The following is a 26,862-nucleotide window of genomic DNA, read 5'->3' as shown; positions in this document are numbered from 1 at the left end:
GTTGTTAAGGCGATTTTAATGAGTCCCAGAGCGCGGAGCTCGACTCCTCCACAGCTGAGGTGCCAACTTGGCTCAGAAAGTTCACTCCGAAGGTCTGGAAAACATCTTCATCAGCCGCTGGCCCCCAGGGTGGCCTGCGTGCGTCAGTGCCTGTTTTTAAAAAAGCATGAACATTGCCTATTTCTGATCACGAGGATAACAGATCTGCTTACTGAACACAGCTGAAAAAGGAAAAGTAATAGGAACTATGTAAATCGCCCATAATCCTACCATGCAGAGACCAGCAGTTTTACTCTTTCGTGTGTGTCCTGCTGGTGTTGTGCCTATGTGTGTGTACATACTTATATTTATTACATAAATAGCACACAGTATCCACGTACATATACACATCTACATATAACATAAATATGCTTGTATACATAGTATACACATTGTACACACACACAAATACATATACACACAGGCACACTCACATTGCACACATACATGTATTTAAAATGCAGAACAATGGAGGGGACCAGTAAAGAAATGTGAACACAGAAGTGACATGAGCAGAACTTCCTCTAAAAAAAAAAACTGGTCTGGCAGTCGGCCCGGGGACAGACACCCCAGTGCGTGCTGGCGTGCGCGGAGCTAGGCCGTGGATGGAGGAGAGTCTGATAAGGATCCAAAAATCGGGAAGAGCAGGTGTTGGGAAGCCTGTATGTTGCGGGTGGTGACAAAGAAAAGCCAACCAGGGGCTTCGGGGGTCCCCCCAAAAGGAGAACCCCAGATGAAGGGCAGGTCTGAAGGGGGAACGTACGTGCTCATTTACATTTTTTCCTTTTAGTTAAGCTCTGTTCAGAGTTCTTTTTATTTTGGGGTGGTGAGAGGGGAGGTAAATAGGCTTATTTATTTTTTAGTGGAGGGCCTGGGAATTGAACCCGGGACTTCAGGGGTACTGAGCATGCGCTCTAGCAAAGTGTCGTCTTCCGTGGTCAGTGAGGCCGTGGGATGGCTGTCCAGGGAGACGTCTGGAGCCCGAGGGATAGGCAGGTTAGGGCTCTGGGGTCGGTGCTGGACCGGGCCATCCTCTGCAGAGGGGTTCACGAGCCCCAGAGAGTCCAGAGGGCGTGCGGGGAGAGAACCCGGGTGGGGCTGGGAACCAGAGGAGGGGCTGAGGGAAGGGGGAACGCGACCCAGGGCAGTCGTGAAGGTGGCCCCAGTCGGGACGGGGCAGTGGGAGTGGAGGGCCAAGGAGAGGCTGGGGGGCAGCGAAACGCTGGAGCTCCGGGAACCAGGTGACTCATCGCGGCCAGAGGGTCAGCTGGACAGGAGCCCAGGGCTGACTCCATGTTCTCAGGAGAAGCTGTGGGGAGGATGCGGAACACTTGTCCCTGGGACGTGGGCTGCGAGTCCCTCCAGTACCTCACAGATCAGTGATGTGCAGAAACCAGACGCCTACCGTCCCACCTGGCTGGTCACCCGGTGAGGCGCTCACCTCACCTGGAGAGCTGGTCGTCTCCCACCCCAGCTCTTCCCACCCACCACGGCCACACCTTCCTAAATGTGGGTCTGGGAGGCTCGAGGAGCCTCTGGCGCGTTTCAAGAACTCTGCCCCCACCTGCCCCTGGTGCCGCCGTCCCCGGGAAGCCACGGGGGTGGGGGGTGGGGCAAGCAGCGCCACCTTCCCTGCGAGCCTCCTCTGGGCGCCTGCATGGGCTTTGGCACACGCTGAGCACTTCCAGGGTTCCAAGCCTGCGTGGGCCCTGGGGAGACTGAGGAAAGCGGAGAGTTCCTGCCTCGGGACATCGCACAGTCAGGTGGGGGCAGCAGACACACAGACGCAGCTGCTGTGTTTTTCCAAGGTGGTCCCAACACTCCCCCATCTCATATGCTCTGAGCTTGCCAGGTCCCCATGGAGAAGGGGAGTCCACTCTTCTTTCCCTCGTGCCTGGGCAGAGGGGTGGCTTGCTTTGTACCCAACAGAACACGGCCACAAGGACAGCACAGCCCCGTCCTACCTTGCACTGAGGGCCTGAGGACCCCTGAGATGCCCCGCTGCCCTGAGGCCGCCATGTTGCGAGAAACCCAACCAGCCCGTTCCACGTGGAGACAGAGGGATGGTGGCCGGTGCCCTGCTGCTCAGCCACACGTGGTTCTCACTCTGGCCATTGTAGGAGAGACCCTGAGGCAGAACCATCCAGCAGACGGAACCTTCCCTGAAGTCCTGACTCACAGAAACCACGAGACGTACCACAATGACTGTTGTTAAGTCACTACGTTTCGGGGTGGTGTGCTCCGAACAGCATCACGCCTTCCACCAGGTGCATCGGATCCCACCCTCTCCTTCCCTTGCCCCGCACACCGTCCCCCGGGGTCGCAGTCTGCAGCACCCAGCCGGCACCCACGCTCAGCTTTGCTCAATGGTTATTGCACGCCTCCCCTCAGCCCTATCTCAGAGGTACCTTTTCTGATGTCTCCATCCTGCTGTTTGTGAGAATGTCTGAAACCTCGCTCAGAATTTTAGTGGCTAAAAACAGCCTTTAAAGGATTTTCACGTTCAGGATTTGTGTGTGTGCCAAGCAGCTGATCTGAAAGTAAACTACGGGTTCCAATCCAGCCTTCCCCACTTGTTGGCTTTGTGACTTTGGGTCACAAAATATCGTGAATAAATATAAATATAAATAAATATCGTAAAGTGGTATTTCAGGCCTTTTGAAAGGGTTTTAGGAGCCCTGTGTCATCTGACCTGCTGGGAGGGCACACACGTCTGGTCGGCACCGTCCTTGTTGGCTGTTCGAGGTGCGCGTTCTGAGAAACCTCGTTCTTCAGTAAATGGGCTCCATTAGGTTGAAATTGTTGTTTGGCTGGAAGATAGTTTTCACCTTATGGTCAGCCCTCACCCGCTGTATCCAGGGGTTCTGCATACTTGGATTCAACCAAACTCAGATTGAAAATATTTGGGGAAAAAAGTTCCAGAAGGTTCCCAAAAACAAAGCTTGAATTTGCCGCACACCAGCAACTATTCATGTAGCGTTTACATCATACTTACAACTGTGTACATAGGATTACCCTTGTGTTAGGTATTACGCACAATCTAGAGGTGATTTAAAGCATAAGGGGGCAGATGTGTAGGTTGTATGCAAATGCTATACCATTTTACTTTCTATTTGTTCATTTATTTCTTCGTGGAGGTACCAGGAATGGAGCCCAGGACCTCACGCATGTTAAGCGTGAGCTCTACCACTGAGCTATGCCCTCACCCCAGCCCTACACCGTCTTATAGGGGAGACTTGCGCATCCTTAGATTTTGGTATCCTTGGGGCGTCCTGGAACCAGTCCCCTGCAGTTACCAAGGGACAACTGTACAGCTTTCAAAAAGTCATAGTTACTTTTAAAGTCATTTCTTTGGAAGTTAAGTAAACAAATATAAGTCAACAAAAATAAATGTTTGGAGGAGCGTTGATGTGTGTGGCGGAGCAGGCCCCACCCGCTGAGGCTGTGAGCGCCCCCGGGGGAGTAACGGCTTCTGTGGCTGGGCTGGAACGCTGGTCCCTCCCGCCGGTCCCTCCCACCATGATGCAGCTCCTGGATCGCTCCAGGACCGCAGGGAAGGCGTGAACTACCTTCGCTGGCTTCCCCGTGGAGAGCCAGGGGGCTGCTGCTGCTGGCTGAATATTTAAACTCAGTTTCCATATGTACAGTCACTGCATTTGTACTTTTTTTTTTTGGCATCCAGGCTGCTATTTTGTGGTTCTTTTTAGAGCTTTTAATGTATCTTTCCACACTTAAATTTATCAAACTGAGATAAAATTCTGGCAGAGAAGTAGCCATTTAAAAGTGTTAGGATTCTTTGGCATTTAGCACGTGCACAGTGTCTCGCCCCTGTCACCTGCACCTGGTTCCAGAACATCTTCGTCCCCCAGCCCCAAAAGAGACCCCGTTCTCGTTAGCCTCTGTCACCACTTTGTCTCTTCATAGTTGCTAGATCCAGTAGATATGTGGACCACGTTTTGTTTATCCATTCATCCCTCAGTGGACATTTGGGTTGTTTCCACCTTCTGGCTGCTGTGAAGAGGGTTGTTACGAACATTCGTGTGTTTTGTGAGCTGAAGGTTTGTGTCCTCCCCAAATTCATATGTTGAAATCCTGATTGCCAGTGGGATGGTGTTTGGAGGTGGGCCCTCTGGGAGGCGATGAGGCCGTGAGGGTGCAGCCCACAGGAATGGGATTAGTGCCCTTATAAGAAGAGAGAGGAGAGCCAGCTCTTACTCTGTCTGCTTTCTGCCAGGTGAGGACACTCAAGAAGATGGCCACTTGCGAGAAAGGAAGGGGCTCTCCCCAGACACAGGACTGTGGACACACAGAGTTCCCCTGTTACTCAGCTCTGACGTCAGTGTGTACATTTGTTACAGCTGACGCATGAACACTGCTACGTCATCACTAACTGGTCTGTAGCTTACACTAGGGTTCACTCTCGTGTACGGTTCTGTGGATTCTGACAAACACATACTGTCACGTATCCACCATTATAATATCATGCAGACTAGTTTCACTGCCCTAAAACCCCCCTCTCATTTTTCTATTTATAATGTGCTTTACTTTTATGGTTAAAAAAATTTAAGTTATGCTTATGAAACAGTGGTTATTGAATATTTGAAGAAATTGGAGAAATGGGCAGTATACTGCACATAATAAAAAATCACTTTAAATACTTCATGCATGAAATAATCACTTCCTAAGATGTGCATGCATTAGGTATCATGTACTAACAGTAAACATTAAATGTGTGTGTACATCTGATATGCACATAGCTTGTGTTCTTAATACACACACAGAGCAAGAGAGACTGTCTTCTGTGCGCTTTGCAGATATACACACAATTAATCTTTTCAGCAACCCAGTGAGGTTGGAAACACCACTGTTCCCATTTTATAGGTGAGGACACGGAGGCACAAAGCTGGCCAGTGCTTGGGACGGGTATAAATACAGACATCTTTGGAAGGGAACACACGTGTATTTAAGTCTGAGTAAAAGTGTACCAGGTGTTTCCGTTGGTTGGCTTTTGTTGCTGCTGTTGTTTTTCTGAAATTTACAATTTGTCTAGGATGAAGTTGACCCATTTTTCTATAAAGGGCCGGACAGTAAATGTCTTCGGCTTCATGGGTCATACAGCCTGTGTCACGGCCACTCAGCCCTGCCCTTTGTCGCCACGGACAGAACCTGAATGAGGAGCATGGCTGTGCTCCCATAAAACGTTATTTATAGACACTGCCATTCTCGTTGCATATAATTTTCATATGGCATGAAATATTATTCTTCTTTTGTCTTTTTCCCCCAAAATAATTTTAAAAAATTAAAGAAAAAACACTCTTAAAACATGGACCCTACAAAAACAGGAGACGAAGGTCACAGGATGGCAGCCACCGCACTCAGCGTGGAACTGCTGTGAAATGCTGCTTTTTAAGATGCAGAAGCAGGCACGAGGGGGAAGACGCTGTCCCCAGCAGCGTGGGCACAGGCCTGGACACCTGTCAGCCTCCGGGCCAGCTGGAGGGTGTGTGTGGGTGGTGAGCTTTGCCCTTGGAATCTGGGAGGACAGTGGGTGACCGGAGTCCCTTTTGTCCTGGAAGGAGCTTGTCCACCCCAAATCCCAGCCCCACTATGCACAAACCAGGGCCACCTCTGAAGATGTTCCTGCTGATTCTGTGTTTCCTGGGACTGGCAGAAGCCTGCATTCCCCGGGAAGGTAAAGCCTACACCCCCTCCAGTCTCTCCTGCTCCATTTCTCCCCACAACGGGCGGGCTCCTGGTGGCTGGCCTCAGGGAGCCTCCTGACGTCCAGCCAGGCCCCTTCTTGCTTCCAGTTAGACATTCTCATTTCCCCTTCCCCTTGGTGGAGGCGGTGGGGTGGAGGGGTTCTGGGGACCATAGGTCCCGCCCTTGGGGACAGACGGACTTGAGTCTGTATCCTGGTTTAATCACTGACTCCTTGTGATGCTGGGGTGGGGCAGATCACCTCTGTAAGCCTCACTGTCCTCACCTGACCAGTGGGCTTCATAAACACCTCCAGTCCATCGGACTTCTGTGTGTCCTGGATAGCGCCTGCAGTTAACGTTACCATGGTTACAGAGTTTAGTGGAAGCCCAGACCTGTACGATATAAATACGCCACGTGCTGGGAGGAAAATGAGTTGCATCACAAAGCTGAGTTCTCCCCGCTGCCTCATCCGCTCCTCGACTGTTTATTGAGTTCCTGGTTTGTTCCCCGTGCTTGATGCTGGGAATGCAGTGGGTGAAAAAGACAGGCGTAGCCCCATCTCCGTGGAATTCTTACATTACACAGGTGAACACGTCCTAGTGTGGCAAGTCGGGGAAGGTCAAGTAAGTGACATTTGAGGAGATGCCTTGATGGGGAAGGGGGAGGGAACTGCGCCCGCCGAGGTTCTGGGGCAGGAAGGCTGTGTCCCTCCGCGGGGCTGAGAGCAGACAGGGAGTCTGGAGCGCGGCGGATGGGGTGAGCGGCGTGGGGGGGGGGGGTTCTTACAGGTGGGGACAGAGGGGAGGCAGGAACCAGAACATGTGAACGTCACAGGAGCACAAAGAAGCTGTCACAGGACTTCCAGCAAGACGATACCTTATTTGGGGCGTGGGAGGGGGTCTGCGCTTGGGCAGGCCGTTTTGCCTCTGGGCTAAGAGCAGGCTGGACAGGAAGCAGGGCAGAAGGAAGGCAGCAGGCAGGAGACAGGCGCAGGTACCGGGGCGCAGGCGGGGCCAGCGGGATGTTACCGGGCCTCCAGGAACAAGGGTTCACGGGATCGAATGGCAGACTAGACGCTGGAGTTTAGGGAAGAGGAGAGTGAAAAAAGACTGAGGTTTTTTTTGCAACTGAGTGATTGAGGCTTCCCTTAACGGAAAAGTTCTACACAGCAACTGGTTTTAAAACTTTTATCTTGAAATAATTTTAGACCCACAGAAAACAGAGTTCCCGAATACCCTTCCCCCAGCTTCCCTTGATGTTACCGTCTCACCTAAGCGTAGCGCAGGGATCAAAACCGAGACCTTCACAGGAACGAAACTGCAGATTTTATTCAACTGCCACTAGTTTTTCCACAAAGGTCCTTTTTCTATTTAACCCAACACTGCACTGAGTTGCCACACCCCTGTACTCTTGTGATTATTCCTTGGAACTTGTGGCTGAAGTGTGCCAATCTTCCTGAGCTGGACACTTCTGAAGAGCCCTGGCCAGCTATTCTGCAGAATGCCTCTCGATCTGAGTCTGAAGTCTTCCCAGGGTTACACTGAGGTTATGCATTTGGGGGAAGGAACACCACAGACATGGGGCCCCGCCGTCCTCTGCACGCTTTGTCAGGGTTTACGTGGCACTGATGTGGCTCACTACCTGCGATGTTAACTTTAATCACTTGGTTAAGGGGGCGTCTGCCAGGGTTCTCCACTCTCCTCAGTTACTAATTTCCCCTTATAATTAACAAATATCCTGGAGGAGATCATTGGAGACTATGCAAATATCCCGTTTCTCCTCAGTTTTAGCATCTATCCATGGATCTTGTCTGCAAAAATGATGACTGTAGTATTTGCCCTTTTTCTCTTATTCCTTCCACGTGTACTAGTTGGAATTCTTCTGCAAGGAGGACCTAACACTTCTGCTCTAGTTATTTATTCAAGTGCTTACATCAATGTGAACTCACAGATATTTATTCTATTAACAAAAACCAACATTTTATTTTTTGATGGCTGGGAGGATGATGGCCACAGATTCTCTTTTGGACATGCTAAGTCTGAAAAGCCTGTGAGATATTTGAGACCTTCATAGGTCATGGCTGTCGTGAGATCAGGGCTTAAGATATCTTGTTTACTCCTGTGCCAGGATCTCTCTCCCCACCAGTCTTGCACATGCCTACAGAGCAGGAACTGAGTCTAATTCAACAGCATCCCTAGCATTAAGCACAGACCAGTGGCCAATGTTTGTGCCAGATGAATGCTGGTTGGTTGGATGATGGATAGACAGAAGATGGATGAATGGTTGGATATTGGATAGACGATTGGATGAGTGATGGGGGGATGGATCCATGGGTGGATGGTAGATGGATAGATGGATGGATGGTGGGTGGATGAAAGATGGATGGCTGGATATAGATAGATGGATGATGGATGGCTAGATGAATGGATAATAGATGGATGATGGATGGTTGGGTGGATAGATGGATGGATGGTGGATGGCTAGTGGATGTATGGAGCATTATCAATAAAGGGTGGGTGAGCTGACCTCTAGTTACACTTTCAGCTCTGGTCTTCTTGGGCATTGCACTGATCTGAGTCTAATGCTGAATTCTCTCTCTGCTCCCTGCTTCCTGCTGCTCTTGGGATCCGGATGGCTAACACTTTTGCCTCCAGTCGCAACTGAAGAAAAAAGTAAGAACTGTGGACTTCCCAAGTTTGTGTCCCCATAGCCAGCTGCTCTCAGATTCGTGCAGGTTTTAAGACCCCTCTGGGGATTCTGGGCTTTGTCTTGGGGGCCAGGGAATAACCAGTAAAAGCAAGCCACCACCACCTTTGTCTTATATCGATGCCCACAGCCAAAAGAGCTGCCCTCCTTCATCTTTTTGTCTGGGGGAATAAAGGTTCAGTGGGTGAACAGGGAGTTCTTACCAGGAAGAAAGGATGGGCAGAATATTCCCATCAGAGTTATACTCTGGCCTGGCCCACACTCAGGCTGGCTGGTGCTTCTTGAACTTCATGGCCTCAGGGCCACTGAACACTCTTAAAAATTATTAAGGGTCCCAAAGAGCTTTGTTTTTTAAATATGGGGTATCTCCACTGATATTTATCTTATTAGAATTTTTAAATTTTTAATTTAGGAGTGTTTATTTGTACAACTGGTTGACATGCACACGAAAAGATGCCCAATATTACTAGTCATCAGAGAAGTAAGAATCAAAATGACAGTGAGACACCAGTTCCCACCCACTAGGGGGGCTCTAACCAAAAAGACAGGTGATAAAAAGTGTTGGTGAGGATGTGGAGGAGTTGGACCCCCTTAGAACGTTGGTAGGACTGTAAAATTTTTTGGCTGCTTTGGTAGTTCCTCAAAACATTAATTAATCCAGGAATTCCACTTCTGTCCAAGAGAAAAATCATTTGCTTCAACAAAACAGCAAATCGTAACAAATTGACTGCAGAAGCAGAAATAAGACTCCGACTGTTTTCTATTAAGCCAGACATTGGAGAGATTTTCAGAAATGTAAAATAATACCTCTCTTCTCATGAAACTTTAATTTAAATAAGGTTTCCAAGATACAAAATTCAAATGTTCTGAAGGCTATGGCTCCTCCCCAGCCTGTTCACCATGTGCCCCTCCCCAAAGGCATCCAGCACTTCCTGTTTCTTACAGATCTTTCCAGAGACAGTTTATGCAAGAAGAAGCAAATGAGCATTGAATACGTTTATAACCTACCTGCTTCCATTTTTACACAAAAGGCAGCATATTATGCACACTCTTCTGTGTCCGCCTTGCTTTTTTCACCTAACAATACATCTCAGAGGTCACCACATGTCAGTCTGTAAAGAGCAGCCTCAATCTTATTTTTAATAGCTATATAATATTTCTTGTATAAACATCCATAATTCATTCAACCAGAAACTCATTGACGGGCATTTAAATTGTTTCCAATAGATTGCTCTTTTAAACAATGCTTCAAAAAAACCCAACCGTATATAATGATAAATATGATATATATAACAGGGTATGTATAGTTTTGGAAATGAATTCTACATGGTATATAATTACTATGTCAATTATATAATTAATAATAATTATGTAATATGTAATTAATATATAATGTAAATACATCATATCAATATGATTATATTATGTATAAGTTTATAATTTTATGTGTATATTGTATATATAATCCATCTGTGGGATTCATTTATAAACCTGTAATGTTAAAGAAGGGGGTTCCCAACAGCCTTGCTAACAGAGTTATGAAGCTGTTTGATCTCCGTTGAATTGTATGCGACAAGCTACGCGAAAATAGTGTCTCATGGAGCCCCTGCACAGGACAATCGGCAGGTGAATGAAGGAATAAAGAAGCATGTGCGGGAATTAACCGAAGTGGGTGTTGTCACTGCTAATCCAACTTTCCTGCTTGCTTTTATCTTCCATGTTAATTTGCTGACTCCTGGTTCTGTTGCTCCTTCCAGTCAAGTGTAAGTCCTATCTCCTTCTCCCTGCGTGACCAGGGAGCCCTTCAACCCAGAGAAGGAAGGGGTAAAGGGGAGAGGTCAAAGGGCTGACCTCCATCTGCAGTCTGGGCCCCTCAGAGGATGCTCTCAGTCCCACCATGGCTCTGAACCCAGAATCTGCAGATCCTTGGGGGCACCTGGGTGGTCTCTGGGGAGGTCAGCCTGCCTCTGTCATCTCGTGTAAGGCTGGGTGTGAGAGAGAGAGAGAGCCTGGGTGTTTCCTGGGAATATGGACTTCATAGCTTTGATCAGATGTTCAGTAGGATTAGTGACCTTCTGCTCTAAAACATACAACTGGGTTGGGTTGGGTTCTGTGTATTCATGGTGCGTTTTAGATGAGAAAAAATATGGTACAGGGTAAGGCTCCCTCTTTACCAAGTGCCAGCCATCCTGGCCTCTGGCTGAGAAGTGGAGATGACTCCTGGTTGTTATAGAGGGTCCTCTGCCGACCTCCCAAGACTCAGTGGAGGGAGGGCTTGGATGCCTCAGACAACTGGTCTCCCTGGGGTTTCTTGACTTGTGGGACAAGTGCATCTCTAAAGAGGTCTGTGGCTCTTAGAATGGGTCACAGCTTCTCATTCTGGTGCCCCACCCCATCTTGGGACCTAGGGAGTGCAGTGAGGTATGAAGGATGACTTGATTAATTGCACATTCTCTCTGTATCTTCATTGGGAAAATGATCCTCACCGGCCACTGCTGGTCCCCATCTTCCCGCTGTTGGCCTGTCAACAGTGCTGAAAGGTAAGTCTCTTGTTCCAGCTCTCTCCCTTTTGCCTCTGATTGCCCTTGCCTGAAAAGGGTAATTTCTACTGACCTTTAATGGATCTTTCTTCTACTGACTGTCCACAGCCCAGCTTCTAATCTAGAAGCATAAACAATGGAGACTCGAACATCTTGAAGAAAACAAAATACTGCACCCTTCCTTCCCCCGTAAAAACCAGCTGCCCAGAAGTTGAGCACATTTTCGTGGTCCCCATATAACTAGAGGAAAGCCAGTTGGTCATAGGGCTAAATTCAGGTCTACCTGAGATCTCCTGTTTGGACAGACACAGTAATCTCCACCTCTGCATTCTGAGGTCGTAGAAGAAGTCAGCATCACCACTGTCCACTCCATAATTCCTGTGGAGGTTGCCTCAGTCACCGTGGGCTGCTGTAACAGAATGCTGTAGACTGGGTGCCTCAAACAATAGGCATGTGTTTCTCACAGTGCTGGAGACTGGAAGTCTGAGATCAAGGTGCCAGCATGTTCAGTTCCTGGTGAGGTCCCCCTGTCTGGCTTGCAGACAGCTGCCTTCTCACTGGGTCCTTGTCTGGTGGGGAGAGAGAGAGAGAGCTCTGGTCTCTCCTTTTTATATGGACACTAGTCCCATCATGGGAGTCCCATCCTCATGGCCTCATCTAGGACTGATTACCTCCCAAAGGCCCCACCTCTGAACACCATCACTTTAGGGGTCCAACATATGGATTTGGGGTGGATGCAAACGTCCAGTCCATAACAGATGGCAACCTGGAACCAGTTCAGTAAAATGAGGCCACATCTTTATGACTGAGTTTATAAGCTGGGGAGGCAGGAGACTCGCTCAGAAAGTGAGATGATGGCCAGCAGAAAGGGCATGGGCTCAGGATCAAACCCTTCTGTACTCAGAGCCCACGTCTGCCCCTTCCGAGCTGGACAACCTTGGAGAAGTCACTTCACCTCTCTATGCCTGCTTCATGCAGTTGAACGCAGTCAGAGGCGTGAAACACTCTTCAGCTCAACCTAAGAAAACTAGGGTCCAGTGGTTCTTCCAGCTTCTATCCCCACCACCCTCAACACCACACACACACACACACACACACTCACACACGCAAACGCACGTATGCACACAGTCATCCCCATGTAAGAGTGTCATTATTATTACTTACATCATATTGCTATTTCTGTCATTTACTGAATGTTTATGTCGGACCAGGAATTAGGCTAAGAACTCCATGTACTTTATCTTCCTTTGCTATCGCTACAGCTCCAAGTGAAAGATAATGTCTCCTTCTGCCGAGGCACAGAGTTTGGTGGCCAGCCCACAGTCACCCCGTTAGTGAAGCAGGTATCTTGGATATCTGCTCATCTCCATCCCAGTGTTCCCAGCAACATTGCCACCAGGTGCTTGCAGTGATACGGAGGATGGTTTTGTGAGCTACGTAAATAGAGAAGCTTCCACTAACAAACTTAGTGGAATTTCTCAGTATGTAGGGAGCCTAACCCCAACCCCATGATGGGTATTAATATTCTTGTTTCGTGAATAGAGGAAGTTGGGGAGATCTTAGTTTGAATTCTTGCAGCCTCACTCAGCAGCGGCATGGGATTTCACAAATCATACAGTTTCTCTGAGGTCCCGCTCTTCTCATCAGCAGTGTGGGGGCAGCTCTGTAATCTGAGAGGGTTGGTGCGAAGTCAGCGGAAGGGAAGAGCTTGGCACCTCTTTCCAGAGTCAGTAAAGCATAGTTGCTTCCTCTCTTTCTCACATGACTGAAGGATGGTCTATGACCGTTTCCCAGCTCACTTAAACTCTCCCCAAAAGCAAAGGCCTACCCACGTCGACCCACTCCCATGACCCAGGGTGGACTCTATTTCCTGACCTGATTCCAGCTCCCAGCATCTGATCTGGTCTTTGGTTTTCTACTTATGGCTTCATCTCCGTGGTCCCCCGGTCCCACCATCCTGCACCACAACTGTATCCTTGACCACCGTGCCGACTCCTCTTCTGGATGGGCTGCTGTCAGGAATTGTAGGTAAGTCCCTTGCCACGTTTACGATGCCCTTAGACTGTGAACTTTGGGGGGAGATTTTTGAGCAAGATTTTCTGAGCATCTAATGCACACGTGGACCCATGCGTGGGTAATGGAAACCCAAAGATGGATCAGATATGCTCACTGTTTAGGACCTCAGAGACTGATGGAGATTAGACATACACCCACACAAAAACCCCCAGGAATTGAATTAGATTAGAGACGGTGATGCCTGCTCGTGATGATGGGGCTGAGAAAAGGGACGGTGGGAATACTAGGAAAACTTAATCACAGCCATGCTTCCCAAAGAAAGAGCTTGTTAAATCTGTCGAACTGGGGAAATCCATTAGAAATTAGGAATATTTCCTTTCATGGCATTTGAATAGCTTTTTTTAAACACCTTTATTGTGATATGGTTCCTGTACAGTAAACTACACATATTTCAGATGTATACTTTGATGAATGTTGATAGATGTGCACATCTATAAAACCACAGTCAAGATGGCTAACATTTCCATCGCTCCCCGGTTGAATGTCTTTTACATCTTCTTCCTCAGGTATGATGAGCAGGCTGTCAACAGATGGTAAGTTTGAGGAATCTCTCGTTCCTGGTGTTTCTCTTCTCTTGTCGTTAAGGAAATGCAGACTGATGGAGTAATTTGTGTTTTTACTTATTTATTTAAAACAAGCATTTTGTTTATTTATGTCTTATATATTTGTTTTGGAAGAACCATCCAGAGGTATCCAATTACATTTTGTTTCTTTGAGTTTTAAGATAATGGAAATTTTTATTACTGTATAATTTTAATACAGTTATATTAACATAATAAATATTGCATTGTGGGCTTTTTAAGTTATAAAAATAGTATATGCACATGGGAAAATTTGAAAAGTAGGAAACGAAAGTCAAAAATCTTCCTCTCCATCTCATTCCCAGTCTACTGTCTAGAAACAGCCATCATGACTAGTCTTTTATATATTCTCACAGGAAACACTCAGACTTATGTACGTATATCCTCAACTTTTTGAGTTAAAAATATACAGTTCAGCAATAGAACTTTACCCCTTTCTTTCAAATATCTGAATGAAGTTTCATTCACACTCATATAATTTAATGTCTCCTGTTCACGGAAGGTTCCTCTTCCTCTTCCGTATTCTGATTTCAGTTTTGTTTCGGTTCGTTTTGATGCCACTGCAAACAGTGCTACAACGAACACTCTTATACAGCCATTGCTGTTTTCATTTTTGCACGTACGTATCTGTAAGATAAACCCCTGAAAGGGAAGTGGCTGGGTCAAAGGGCATTTTAACTTTGGACAGAAGTGTAACGAATTCACAGATCTATGAACAGCCCACGATAATAATTCTTTCTCCACGCCTTCAGCAACACAGGGTGTTATCTTTTTGATTGTTTGATAATGAGATGACTGGGAAAAAATGGTCCCCATATTCACAGAGAGACTGAATTCCTGTCACATCCTTTACTATCCAATTCAATGCTATCATTTATGCTTTTCTTTAAATGGACTCCATGTTTTACTAAATGGGCAATTTTGAAAAGGATACTTCACATCACTTGAGTAAGTTCAAAGCCAGTATCATTTGCTATGAGGAGAAGACAACTGCAAAAATAAATATAAAGAAAATAAAGTGTTAATAAATTATAACACAGTACTGGCTTTTGCTGAGGATCTTGGTCTGAAGACTCTGGTCTCTCTCTTTGGTGGAAAGGAAGATCAGAGAGCACTAGAGGGGTGCTATAGACAAGTCAGCCTCATTCTGAGACTTTCTCTGTAGTCCAAAGATAAGTGTACAGGGAATTAGGGATTAGATATAAAATTAGATATACTCATCGTGTGACACCAAAGGAGCTGAAGTGAATGTGTGTTCACCTGAGGTCCCCTCAGCCATCCCCGAGGGTTCACGCCCCACTACACAGGACATGCCTGGATATGGAGATCTAGGCAGAGTGCGTGTGAGCAGGGCCTCCTGGAGCAGATGTGCTGGAGTTTCAACCCAGCTCTGTTCTTTACCAGCCTATGAGACCAGGGGCAAGTCTGTCCTCTTCCCTGTAAAGTAGAGCTCATAATCCAACTATAAGGGGTTGTTTATGACGTTATGATAAAATACATGAAAAACTCAGGCACTAGGGAGCTGGTTAAAGTGGGTTCAACTCTGCCCCACCCGCACCCCCTACCATTCCTTGGGTTCTGGAGTTCAAAGCTCTCATCATGGTTTCTGCTCCTTGGAAGACAACAGTTTCTCACTTCTCTCCACCTTGGGTTGTTAAAGAACTCTGTGCTTCCTCTGGTTTCTTATCAACCTGGAAGTAGAACTCTCCTTCACAGGTTCCCACGAGAAACCCACTCAGATCTGCAATTGATGAGTTTTGATGGAGATTCTTGTCAAGAATGGTCACAGCCATTCTGAGTAGATGGCTTTCTCCCATCTCAGTGGCTCCGCCCACTCTCTTTCTCTCTTCTCTCTTCTCCCTTCTCCTTCTTGCCACATTGCTTGTGGAGCTCCAAGTCCTCCCCCTTCTGACAAGCTGGGTAACATAGCCGTCCCTGACTCCTGCCCTCAGATAGTCCACTTATCCATAGATGCCAGCCCTTTGTGAACCAGAACCTCCCTCCTTGCCTCTTTGGAAAACATCTGGACTTTGTTTTTTCCAGTTTTGTTTTTAATTGAAATATAGTTGATTTACAATGTTGTATTAGTTTCTGGTGTACAGCATAGTGATTCAGAATATATATATATTCTTTTTCATATCCTTTTTCATTATAGGCTATTACAAGCTATTGAATATAGTTCCCTGTGCTGTACCACAGGACCTTGCTGTTTCTCTGTTTTATATGTAGTAATGTGTGTCTGTTAATCCCAAACTCCTAATTTATCCCTCCCCTCCCTTCCCCTTTAAGTAACCATAAGTTTGTTTTCTATGCCTGTGAGTCTGTTTCTGTTTTGCAAATAAGTTCACTTGTATATTTTTTAGATTCCACGTCTAAGTGATCTCATATATTTGTCTTTCTCTGTCTTCACTTAGTATGATAATCTCCAGGTCTATTCATGTTGCTGCCAATGGCATTATTTCATTCTTTTCTATGGCTGTGCAGTATTCCATCATGTATATTAGACTTGATAAATAGCAAAATGTGCTTCTTCTTCAACATGTGAAGCGGCTATGAAGCCAAGGGTCAGTGCAATCTAGCCATTATTAGGCATAATAACCTATTATCTGATACCTTCAGCCTAGAGTTGAGGGTGGACAAGGTGACAGTCAGAGGCTCACGGGGCTGGAGAGCATCTCCACAGATGGGGAAACTGAGGCCCAGAAGGACGAAGAACATCAGAGGCAAAGTGGCAACTAACAAAAATCTCTCAAAGCACCTTTCAAAAGCCAGGGTGTTTTCAGCGCTCTGATTGTGTTGTTTCTTTTAATCATCAAACTCCCCCTAGGAAGGGGTGATGCTGTCATAATCTAGAGTGACCCTGTTTGCCCAGGACAGTCCCAGTTGTCGCACCAAAACTCTCTCACCCGAGGGGAAAACATAAAACCTCTCTCACCCTGGGGCCTCCTTCTAATCCTGGGCAAACAGGACAGTGGGTCATTCTGTTGTAATTCCACTTTTATGGGGAAACCAAGGCACGAAGAGGTGGGGTAAGTTGCCAAAGCTAGTAATCAACAGAGCTGGGTCCAGATCTTTCCACGACTCGCCACTGTTCTGAGGATGAAGTCTGAGGTCTTTAAAATCACCTGCGGGGTCTCCATCCTCTAGCTCTGTATACTTTTATGCCCGGGTCACCTTCTGCTGCTGCGCCCCCTCAGCGCGTCTCTCTCAGTTCTTCCGAAGCTCCGGACCCCTTCCACCAGCCACCCCCCGCCCCACACACACCCCAGGACCACGTCTACGCTCTTCCCTCTGCCTGGAACGCTCATCTCTCTCGCCTTCAGGCATCTTCCCCTTGCTAACCCTCACTCATCTTTCAGGTCTCAGACTCAGTGACAGTTCCTCCGAGGCGCCCTCCCCGGCACCCCTACGAGGTCAGCAGCCATCGCCCCCCAGTCTGTTCCTGCTACGCCCTGTAGGTTTGCCCAGAAACACTCATCCCTCTGGTATCCGATGGATGACTCTCCCGCTGCCCGCTTCTCTGGCTGGAACGTGACCGCTCACGTTCCCTGGGAGTCAGTCAGGACCTTGTCTGACTCGCCGTCCAAGTGTCCTCCAGACCCTGCACCTGGTAGATGTCCATCGATATTTGTTGGCGAGAAAGAGCGGCCGCCTTCCGGAGTCCGCCCGCCCGCTGTGACGCTTCTGCTCGCCCCTGACTAGTCAGGGGCGCTGCGTAGGGGTGTCTGGGACCCGGGTCTTAATGCTGCTTTCTCTCTCTACTCCGCATCTCCGCTGGAACCCGGCTGCCTGCGTTCTCGCCTCCAGATAAGACAGAAGAAGAAAGTAAGTGCCACGAGGGTGTGTCTTTGAGCTGACCTTCCCACAACTTCCTTTGCACCTTAAAACTTTTAAATTTCATTCCAAGTGCAAAGGAAGGGTTGGTGTGGGCTCTGGCATTCAGTCACCGGCCTGGGGTCAGGAGGGTGACCGGTCCAGGTGGACTGCAGTTGTGGTGTGCTGGTGACATTTCACAGCCACATTTCTGTGGGCTGTCGGTGGGGGAGAGAGCCCTGATCGGAGCGATGGCCAACTTCTGTAGTGTAAATACTTTAACGCTGGCTGACCTCGAACTACTCGTGGTGTCACAGTGGCTCAGGAAATTCCTGAAAATTGAACAATCTTCTCTTGTGAGCCAGCTCCAGCACAGGTTTGGGTCTAAGTTATGTCTCTCTCATTTGGTGTATAAATTGCACCAATGAAAAAGAGCTTAAAGAGCTTACCTCATTCATTCTTCCAGAAGGTGAAGTGGTGGTTCTTGGTAGAGAAAGGGGCCGTGCCCTTTAGAGAGCGGAGGGGACGTTCCAAGGAAGGGAGATGGCAAAGCGTCTCCTCTGGAGACAGATGCATGCGCATCTCCAGGGCTCAGGTGAGAGGGAGGAACACCCCTCTGCCCTGGCTCCACGGACCCTCCAGGGCAAGGACTTGTCCATCATTGATGTCCAGGACCTGGAAGAACACCCTACACACAGCTGGGCTGCATGGCTTTTCTTTGAAGGAAAACGGTGCTCCCTCAACTACTGGTGCCTGTTATTTTGCTAACGGGCAGGAGTGAAAAAGAACTAACTTCGGAGAACATACTGCTATTATATTACTGAATTCTCACAGGGCACTGCCATCCGGTTGGAGCCCATGTTTTAAGGCATAATTCCCCAAAAATGGCTCATGATCAGAAACTTAAAAAAAAAAAAAAAAAAAACAGGAAACAGTGCAGATTTCTGTGTTCTGCCCAGATCTTCTACATGAGAATGCCAAGGGGTGGGATCTAGGAATCTGTTCCTTCAAAAAAAAAAAAAAATTCTCCAGTGATTTGATTCAGGTGGCTTGGGAACCGCTGAGACAGAGAGCAGGAGTTGGCAAACCACAGCCTGGTCCGAGGTCTGTTTTTGTAAATAAAGTTTTATTGACACCAGCCTAACCCATCCGTCGGTCCTCTGTGGCTGCTCTCGTGCTGTGATGGCAGCATTGAGTAGTCACGACCGAGGTTGTGTGGCTTGCAGGGCCACTGCCTGGCCCTTTCCAGGAGAAGTCGGCTGACCTCTGAGCCAGCACAATGCCTCTCAGGGCCTTCATTTAAAACTAAGATCCCACTTCAGATCTGTCTAAGGAACCACGACTCCTGGGGTTGGAGCTGGAGGCTCTGTCTGTGACAAGCTTCCCGGGTGGTGACCCTTGTACACACTAGCCTTGCACATGTGGACCCACCAACTTCAGCTCAACGGGCAAATTGTTCAAGGGGGAGCCACCATAATTCATGAGTGTAGTGGGCCAGGAAGGAGGCGGTCCTTTCTCTTCAGTCTCCAATCTTGAGTCTCAAGTCCTGCTGCCACTCTTCCCTTGAGATGGAGAGGCAGCGATTCAGTGCTGCCCACCTGTTTTGGGTCATTGATTGGGCATTTTATACCTGAACGCTTTCGGCTACTGTATGCCTCCCCCTTCTTTCTAAGGTAATGCTGTCCTTATCATTTAAGGATGATGGTGAGACAAATATTTAATAAAGTATCAAAAAAGAAAAGAGTGCATGCAAAAACTGGTGCAATCTGAGCAAGGTCTGTCGTTGAGTTAATAGCACTGCACCAATGTCAGTTTATTGGTTTCGATAACATACTATGCTTGGGTAAGATGCCACCGCTGGGGGAAGCCGGGCGATGGGTACACAGGACCCTTCTCCACTACTTTTTGCAATGTTTTGTGAGCCTATAGTTAGTACACAAGAAAACATTAAAAATAACTTAAAGAATATTTAATGAGCGAACGACGGAAGGTACTGGGAGAAGGGGCTAATGTTGTTCCTATGCTGTTGCTCACTTTTTTCCGTGCTGGCTCCCTGACTTCTGTTCTGCTGCACCGTCCAGTAAAAAGTAAGTTATTCTTTCGTTTCTGTGGGTAATTTGGGTGTTTTCAGATGCTGGGACAAAGGGAAAAACAAGAAAGAGAAGGGAACCTTCAGACTGTTTCCAATTGAAGGCGCGGGTTGAGAAAGGCCGCCGGCTAAGGGAGGCCTCAGCCGGCTGCCCCCATCTCTGAAGGGCTCGGGGCGGGCTCCTGGGGTCCACACCCCCCCCCCCGCCCCGGGGATCGCATGGAGCATCTCAAGAGCGTGTGGGGTGCGGGTGGGTCCGAGGCTCTAAGTGTGACTGGGCATGTGAGCACATGGGTGTGTAAGGTCCCCGGATTTTATCAGATCCTCAAAAGCCAAGGACCACTGCCCCAGGATACGCAGACGGACTGAGCTGTGCATGTTTGTTGAGAGGATTATTGAGTGAGGAGGACCAAAAGCTGCAGCTTGCTTTTTTTTCACGCTTTCTCCCTCCTGACCTCTAAGGAGAGCAATGAGATAGTGAGAGAAAAATGGGTCAACGGGATAATCTTCCTCATCTCTGGGGGACAAATCCCCAAGGAAGACGGATACCTGGGGATAAATAGGTCTCCAAAGGGGGCGAGTGTGTAGAAGCCTGGAGTCTTCTGAGGACAAGCAGGGTGGGACGGGCCAGGATGAAGCCATGAACACCTTTCTCATCCTCTCCTCTCTGTTTCTGTTGGTGCCCGATGACTCCTGCTGGGATTTCTCCTCCTTGCTGCCCACATCTCAACAGTACTGAAACGTAAGAGTCTTTTTTTTTCTTTAAGTGGACGCACTGGGGCTTGAACCCAGACCTCGTGCATCCTGAGCACCTGCTCTGCCACCGAGCTGCCCCTCCCCCTTTAAATATAAACATTGCTCCTCTCTCTCGTTCCCTTTCTCATCTCTGATAAGGAGTTCTTTCCTAGCCACAGCTCATCTCCCAAAGAATCTTTAAAATAAAAAAAGAGAGAGACTGGAAAACATAGGTATGCTAGTTTCCCTTTCAAAAAGGGTGGGGTGTCCTCTGGGAGCCACCCCACTCCTCAAATCAGGGATGTGGGCAGCATTATGATGACAGCAGCGCTGACAATCAGAAAACCTCATTTCGTGTTTCCTGGGCGCCAGGCACGAGAAGCACCTTTAACATGCTGTGTTACGTGTTCCCCACAGCCTCTTCCCAGCGCAGGCACTGTTTGTCTGAAGTATGTAAGATGCCTACAACATGGTGGCACCAAATACAGGGAAAAGCAGTGGAGGCTGCCTTTGCAGCCCGAGCCGTTCGATTTCCCCTCTGCCCCACACAGCGGGGCCCTCAGTGCTCTCCGCCTGTGCACTGCTGCCCAGACCCACCTGGGCGCTGCCCTCATTGGCTCCCAATCTTCCCGCCTTTTGATCTTGTGATTTTCTTTTTCCCTCCTGTGGTCTCGTCTCTCATGGCCCCTTGGACCCAACACTCTGGACGTTGTCTGCACCCCTGAACCTGGTCTTGCCTCTCGGACCGCACTTCCCTTTGGATGGATGACACCAGAGATCCTAGGTAAGTATCTCGGTCCGTGCATACCCTGGAATTCTGGCGGGAAGCTGGTTTGGCAAGAACATTCTCTTAAGACTCAGTGTGGGCCAGGACCGTGCAGGGAGGTGGAAACCCAAAGAAGAACCTGACGTGCTTGCTGCCTCTACATAGACTCACAGGCTGACGTGGAGACAGACAGCTAGCGCTGATGCAGCGTGAGTCAGCGTCCTGGGGGTGGGGTGGGGGTGGGGGCAGTGAGAACAGGTGAGGCGGAGCCTGGGGTGGGCCGTTCAACCTGTTGATCTGAGGGCGTTTACCATGCTGCCTTGACGATTCAGTCTGTCCGTTGTCTCCTAGGTTTGCTGAGCCTCCAGGTGCTAAATGGTAAGCAGTGACTATGCCCTTTGGCCCCACCATTTGCCTTTGCTCCTGTGCACAAAGACGTACCGTTATTAGCTTTCCTTTTTTTTAATGCTGGGGAGCCCTTAGAGCTCATCAGACCTTACGCTCTTCATCGTCATCAGCTTACCGCCGTACGTCTAACTTTTCCTCCGTTCATCCAACAACAAATACTAATTAATATCAGCCACCCTGTGCTAAGTCCTGTGCTGGGTGTTGGAGATACAGCGGGGACAGAACAGACAGAAATCTGAGTCCAGGTAGAACTCACGAGAAGAGAAAGAAACAAATAGATTTTTAAAAAGTAGATGAAAGTTCTGTGGGGCGCTGAGTCCTGTGAAGATCGCAGGGTACAGGCGGGGAGAACGCAGCGTGGGAGAGGTGATCAGGGAAAGTGACTCCTGAGCGGGGACGTGAACGAAGTGAGCGAGGCAACCCCGTGTACATCTGGGCGGAGGGTGTTCCCGGCAGAGGGAACAGCATGGGCTAAGGCCACGAGGCAAAGCAGTGCCTGGGATCAAGGGTGCGCAAGGCGGTCAGCTGCATTCTCCTCCCTCCGTATCTGAGGCACCCAGAGCGCAATTTATTGTGTGGGCTCCACCCACGTCAGCACGTGCTGATTTCTTTTCTTCCTTTCTCTCCTCCTCCTCCCACCTTTCCCTCCCTCCCTCCCCTCCCCCTTTCCTTCTCCCTCTTCCGTCCCTCCCTCCCTCCTTCTTTCTCCTTCTCCTCCTCTTCATTTTTAGAAGAAACAAATGGCTGTAAGGAAGAAGGTGAGTGCATGGAATTGTCTTTTCCCATCGAGAGGACAGTGAGTTCCTTCAGTCTGGGTTACGACAAAGCCTTAAGAGAAGATTTCAGGTGACCAAGGCCAGGGCTTCGGTGCCTGAGCGGGGGTCTTTCTGAAGGGCAGCCAGTGCTTTCAGACCACCCTGCCCGCTTTGTACTGTTCGCGGGGACCAAGGAGACCCAACATCCCGAGGTATGAGTGGGGAACCTTTGGGCTCTTCCCAGTTGCTTCTGTTGACTGCTGAAGTCAAGACATATTCCTAAAGGTGAAGAGGCACATTGAAATATATATATATATAAGTTTTAAATCTGTTTTCACATGGCAGCATAGTTTTTACATAGGTAAAATGAAAATTGACAGAATTAAAATAAGAAATAGGTGAATCCATGACCACGGTGGGGGACTGTAACACCTCTCTCAATAACTGATAGAACAGGTAGGTGAAATTTAGTAAGAATACAGATGGAAGCAACTAACAAACATGACTTAAGGGATGCGTATGGAACTCTGCACCCAGCATTGACAGAAGACGCAGTCTTTTCAAGTGAATGGGTTTTTTTTTTTTCTTACCAAATTTGGCAACACGTTGATTCATAAAGCAAGACTCAGTTTCAGGTGGGAGTCACCTAGAGCATGCTCTCTGAGAACAAGGGAATTAAGCTATAAATCAACAATAAAAGAAAACCCAAACTTATAAATTAACAGATATACTTCTAAATAGTGCATGGGACAAAGAAGAAAAAAACAATTAGAATTTTGAATTAATTACTAGTAAGGATATCAGTATCTAAACTTGGAGGATACAGTCAAAATTCTGCTTAGAGGGAAATCTATCATCGTAAATGTACATATTAAGAAGAAGGAAGGAAGGTAGAAAGGCAGAAAACCAGTGATTTCAGTACCTATCTGAAGACTTTTGAAAAAGAAGAACAAATTGAATCTGAGTAGAAAGAAGAACGTGTTAAAAAGCCAAAGGAAAAAAAATTAATAGAAATCAACATCTCTAACAGATGGTTATTCTGAAAAGACTAATAAAAGTGGGGTGCCCTAGCATTACTGGTGATAAAAATAACAAGGGAGAAACAAATCATCAACATCAGAAGTGAAGAAGGGGGCATCTGCACAGATCCTTCAGGCACTGGAAGAATGACAGGCGATAGTTTGAAAATCCTTACGCCAATAGAATGAAACATTTAGTTGAAATGGACAGAACCTGGGAAAACACAAACTACCAAGGGTGAGACAAAAGGTAACAGAGTATCTGAATAGTCCTCTGTTAAAGGAACTTAATCTGTAATTAAATAATAATTCTGTACACATCGCCCAAGGTCAGGTGCCTTTGATAGTGAATTTCTCCAAACATTTAAGGAGGAAATACACTGATCTTACATAAAATCTTCCATAAAACTAAAAACAGTCACTTTCCAGCTCATTTTGAGGTCAGAATAACTTTGACAAAAGATCTGATGTATAGAACAGAGAAAGGAGAATTTCAGGTTAATCTTTCCTACAAACGTAAATGCAAAATCCAAGGCTAAATACTGTGTTGTGGGTGTGGAGTTTAGAGGGAGATCTGTGAGGGACAGAGACCTGGGGAGGCAGGAGTCGGGACAGGGAAGGGCAGACCTTCACGCCAGTCACGGCCACTTGGTTGTCCCCAGTGAAGCTTTTCCCAGCTACCACCACGCCCAAGAAGCCACCGAAGAAAAAAACCAGATGGAATGGGTTGAGATGCGCCTACATGATGATCACTTTCTTGTTCGTGTCCTACAATAAAGGAGACTGGGTAGGAGGGGCCAGGACCCAGGGAGGGAGGGGCAGGGGGAACGATGACAGGGGTGGAAGGGGAGGGGAAGGGAGCACGGAGGAAGGGTTGGAGGAGCCTGGTACCTGATGGGAGGAGGGAGAGAGGGAGGGAGCACAGAGGGAAGGATGGAGGAGCTGGGTATCTCAGACCCAGGCAGGGTGTTCAGTGAAGGTGGGGAGGATCAGGGGACCTGGAGACAGTTATGAGGAGATGTGCTAATAGATTTGGTGTGAGGGATGGGGAAAATGGAGGGGCCAAGGAGATGAGCCCCAGGCTTGGGCTTAGGCCCATGGTTAAATGAGTGGTTCTCAAACGGGGTGACATTGGCACCCAGGGGACACTCAGCAGTGTCTGGGATCATTTTTGGCCGTCACAGCTCGGGGAGGGGGTGCCAGTGGCACTTGGTGAGTAGAGGCCAGGGGTGCTGTTCTGCAGCCTGTATGGCACAGGATGCCTCCAGGTCAAAATGTCAGCGGGGATGGAGGTGAGAAACCCCAGGCTGGAGGATGGTGTCTCTTGCGGGGATGGAGGGAACTGGCTGGAAGATGAGGCAGAACATGGGAGCAGAGAGGGGGGAGGCTGAATAGATCAACGATGTCACCACCTGCGGAAGAAGGAGAGAGAGGTGGGCAGGAACGAAGGACAGGAGGAGTGGGGAGAAAGGGAGGGAAGTCAGATGACTTGCCTCACCTTACCGTTTCTTGCTCTGTTTTCTGTTCACTCCTTCTCCAACCTTCCAAGTGTTACTGCCATTACTGTAACCCAGAACTGGACAACAGGTATGTTCCTGCAGGGAGGGGTTCCGTCCACTGCTGGGGTGGGAGGACTGGGTCCCAGCTGCTTAGTGTTGGAGTAGAGAACCCAGGTGGGGGACCTGCGATCGTAGAATCACAGAATTGCACGACAAGTGCCAGGCGCATCAGCCTAAGCTCAAGGCACCGCTCACACGTGACCGGGATGAGGAGAGCTGGAGGGATCCGTTTATGAGTTTCCTCAGTAAAGTTTCTGTGGGATTTTTTCATTTTAAAAATTTGGGGAGAAGTGACTAGGTATTTATTTATTAAATAGATAAATACTTATTTATTTTTACTGGAGGTACTGAGGATTGAACCCAGGACCTTGGGCATGCTAAGCATGCACTCTGCCTCTGAGCTCTACCCTCCCCCACCCTTATGTGGGATTTTTAAAATTTGTGGCCAAATGCACATAAGATAAAATTTACCGTTAGTGACATTTAGTAGTACATTCACAATGTGGGGCAACCCTCACTACTATCTGGCTCCAGAAAATTTTTATCATCCCCAAAGAAAGCTCTTTACCCTACAGCAGTGTCTCATCCAAGCCCTTAGCAACCACTAGTCAACTCTCTCTCTCTGTCTCGGGGTTTACCTATTCTGGACATTTCATAGAAATGGAATCACGTACTATGGGGTCCCTTCGTGTCTGGCTTCATTCACTTAGTATAATGTTTTCAAAGTCCATCCAGGTAGTTGCATGTATCAGTACTTCATTCTTTTTTATGGCTGAATAGTATTCCTTCACATGGATATGCCACATTTTGTTTATCCATTCTTCAGCTGAAGGACATTTGAGTTGTTTCCATTGTGTGTGTGTGTGTGTGTGTGTGTGTAGGGGAGGTAATTAGGTTTATTTATTTATTTATTTAAGAGGAGGTACTGGGGATTGAACCCAGGACCTCATGCATGCCAGGCACGTGCTTTACCACTTGAGCTACGCCCTCCCTCCTGTTGTTTCCGCCTTGTGACTGGTGCTGCTTGACCGCCTGTGTTTGAACACCAGTTTCCAATTCTTTTGGGTACATGCTTAGTAGAATTGCTGGCTCCTCTGATAAGTCTGTGTTTCACCTATTGAGGGACTCACACAATACATTTTTATTGAGCAACTGCTCTGTGATGGATCCTGGGTTTGTTAAAATGGTTAAATGGTGAATTTTATGTCATGTGAATTTTACCTCAATTTTTAAAAAAACTGTAAGAAGGGGCAGAGGCTGGAGTCACTCTCGAGCTGTAGTTTTCAGACCCGTGCACTAAACCGCGAGCCAGTCTGGGAGCAAGAAGACTGATCTATCCCAGAGCAAGCCTCGTACATTCACTCCCGGCACCACCCTGCAGGGCTGCAGTGTGCCAGGCTGGGAGTGCAGAGGGGCTGCAGCTGGGGAGGGCCCTGTGCTCTTGGAGCGAGCCGTCTAGTGGGAGGGCGGGGGTACACTAGCAACCACGTGAGTTCCCTAGAAGGTGCTGTGACAGAAAGCAATGGCAGGGGGCGACTTTGTTCCACTGGGCATTCAGAAGAATCCCTCTCTGAAGAGGAGCTGTTTGTGCTGAGTGATGGGGAGAGTAGAGAAGTATGTCCCAGGTGGTCAATCAGCCTGGCGGGTGGAGGCACAGGGTGAGTGGAGCCCAGTGAGTGAGGAGAGTGGTCCAGGATGAAAACTGATGCACAAACACATTTCCCTCTTCTTTCTTCCCTTCCTTAGGAATGATCCCTGCTGTGCTTTCTAGCAGCCCTGCTCCATCTCAGTGCAGCCTCCCCAAATCCTCCCTCTCCCAGGGAGTCAGGCTTCCCTCCCGAGAAGTCTTTCTGTCCCCTGGACTAAAGGTTTGGGGGTTGATGCGTTGGGTCCTTTGAGGAAAGAGTACCTGTCTTCCTAGAGGCACGGGGGAGAAGCTGTCACTGAGGGCTGTAAGAAGATGGGCCAGAGAGGAGCTGCGTGAGCCTCTGCAGGGGATTCCCCCTCACCCCCTCCTGTGCCCTTTTCAGCCCTTCCCTGCTGTTTCTGTAATAAAATGTACACCTGCTGAAA

General features: G+C 48.2%; 1 protein-coding gene and 1 long non-coding RNA gene across 6 annotated transcripts; both read left to right on the top strand.

Annotated features, from left to right (window-relative positions):
- The first annotated feature begins 211 nt into the window (after positions 1-211).
- On the top strand, positions 212-5,281 carry LOC123618824 (uncharacterized). 5 transcript variants are annotated; one of them, XR_012508926.1, is made up of 4 exons: positions 212-798; positions 1,343-2,306; positions 3,971-4,097; positions 4,274-4,912. It is a non-coding gene; the product is annotated as an uncharacterized LOC123618824 (long non-coding RNA). The 5 variants fall into 5 exon arrangements; XR_006727308.2 differs by having other exon boundaries at positions 2,160-2,306; positions 4,274-4,910; XR_006727307.2 differs by lacking the exon at positions 212-798 and adding an exon at positions 4,921-5,281 and having other exon boundaries at positions 808-2,306; positions 4,274-4,432.
- Positions 5,282-5,646: 365 nt separating this feature from the next.
- Positions 5,647-26,862, top strand: EDDM13 (epididymal protein 13). Its single transcript, XM_074370826.1, has 8 exons — positions 5,647-5,731; positions 8,397-8,414; positions 20,932-21,066; positions 21,400-21,426; positions 22,188-22,214; positions 23,893-24,017; positions 24,780-24,817; positions 26,536-26,862. Exons 1-8 carry the CDS (start codon positions 5,647-5,649, stop codon positions 26,558-26,560), a joined length of 480 nt encoding a protein of 159 aa, XP_074226927.1. The 3' UTR covers positions 26,561-26,862.

This window comes from Camelus bactrianus, chromosome 9 (assembly GCF_048773025.1).
Source record: "Camelus bactrianus isolate YW-2024 breed Bactrian camel chromosome 9, ASM4877302v1, whole genome shotgun sequence".
Lineage (NCBI taxonomy): Eukaryota > Metazoa > Chordata > Mammalia > Artiodactyla > Camelidae > Camelus > Camelus bactrianus.
Note: the sequence above shows the minus strand (reverse complement) of the source record. Positions and strands in the feature narration are given on the sequence as shown.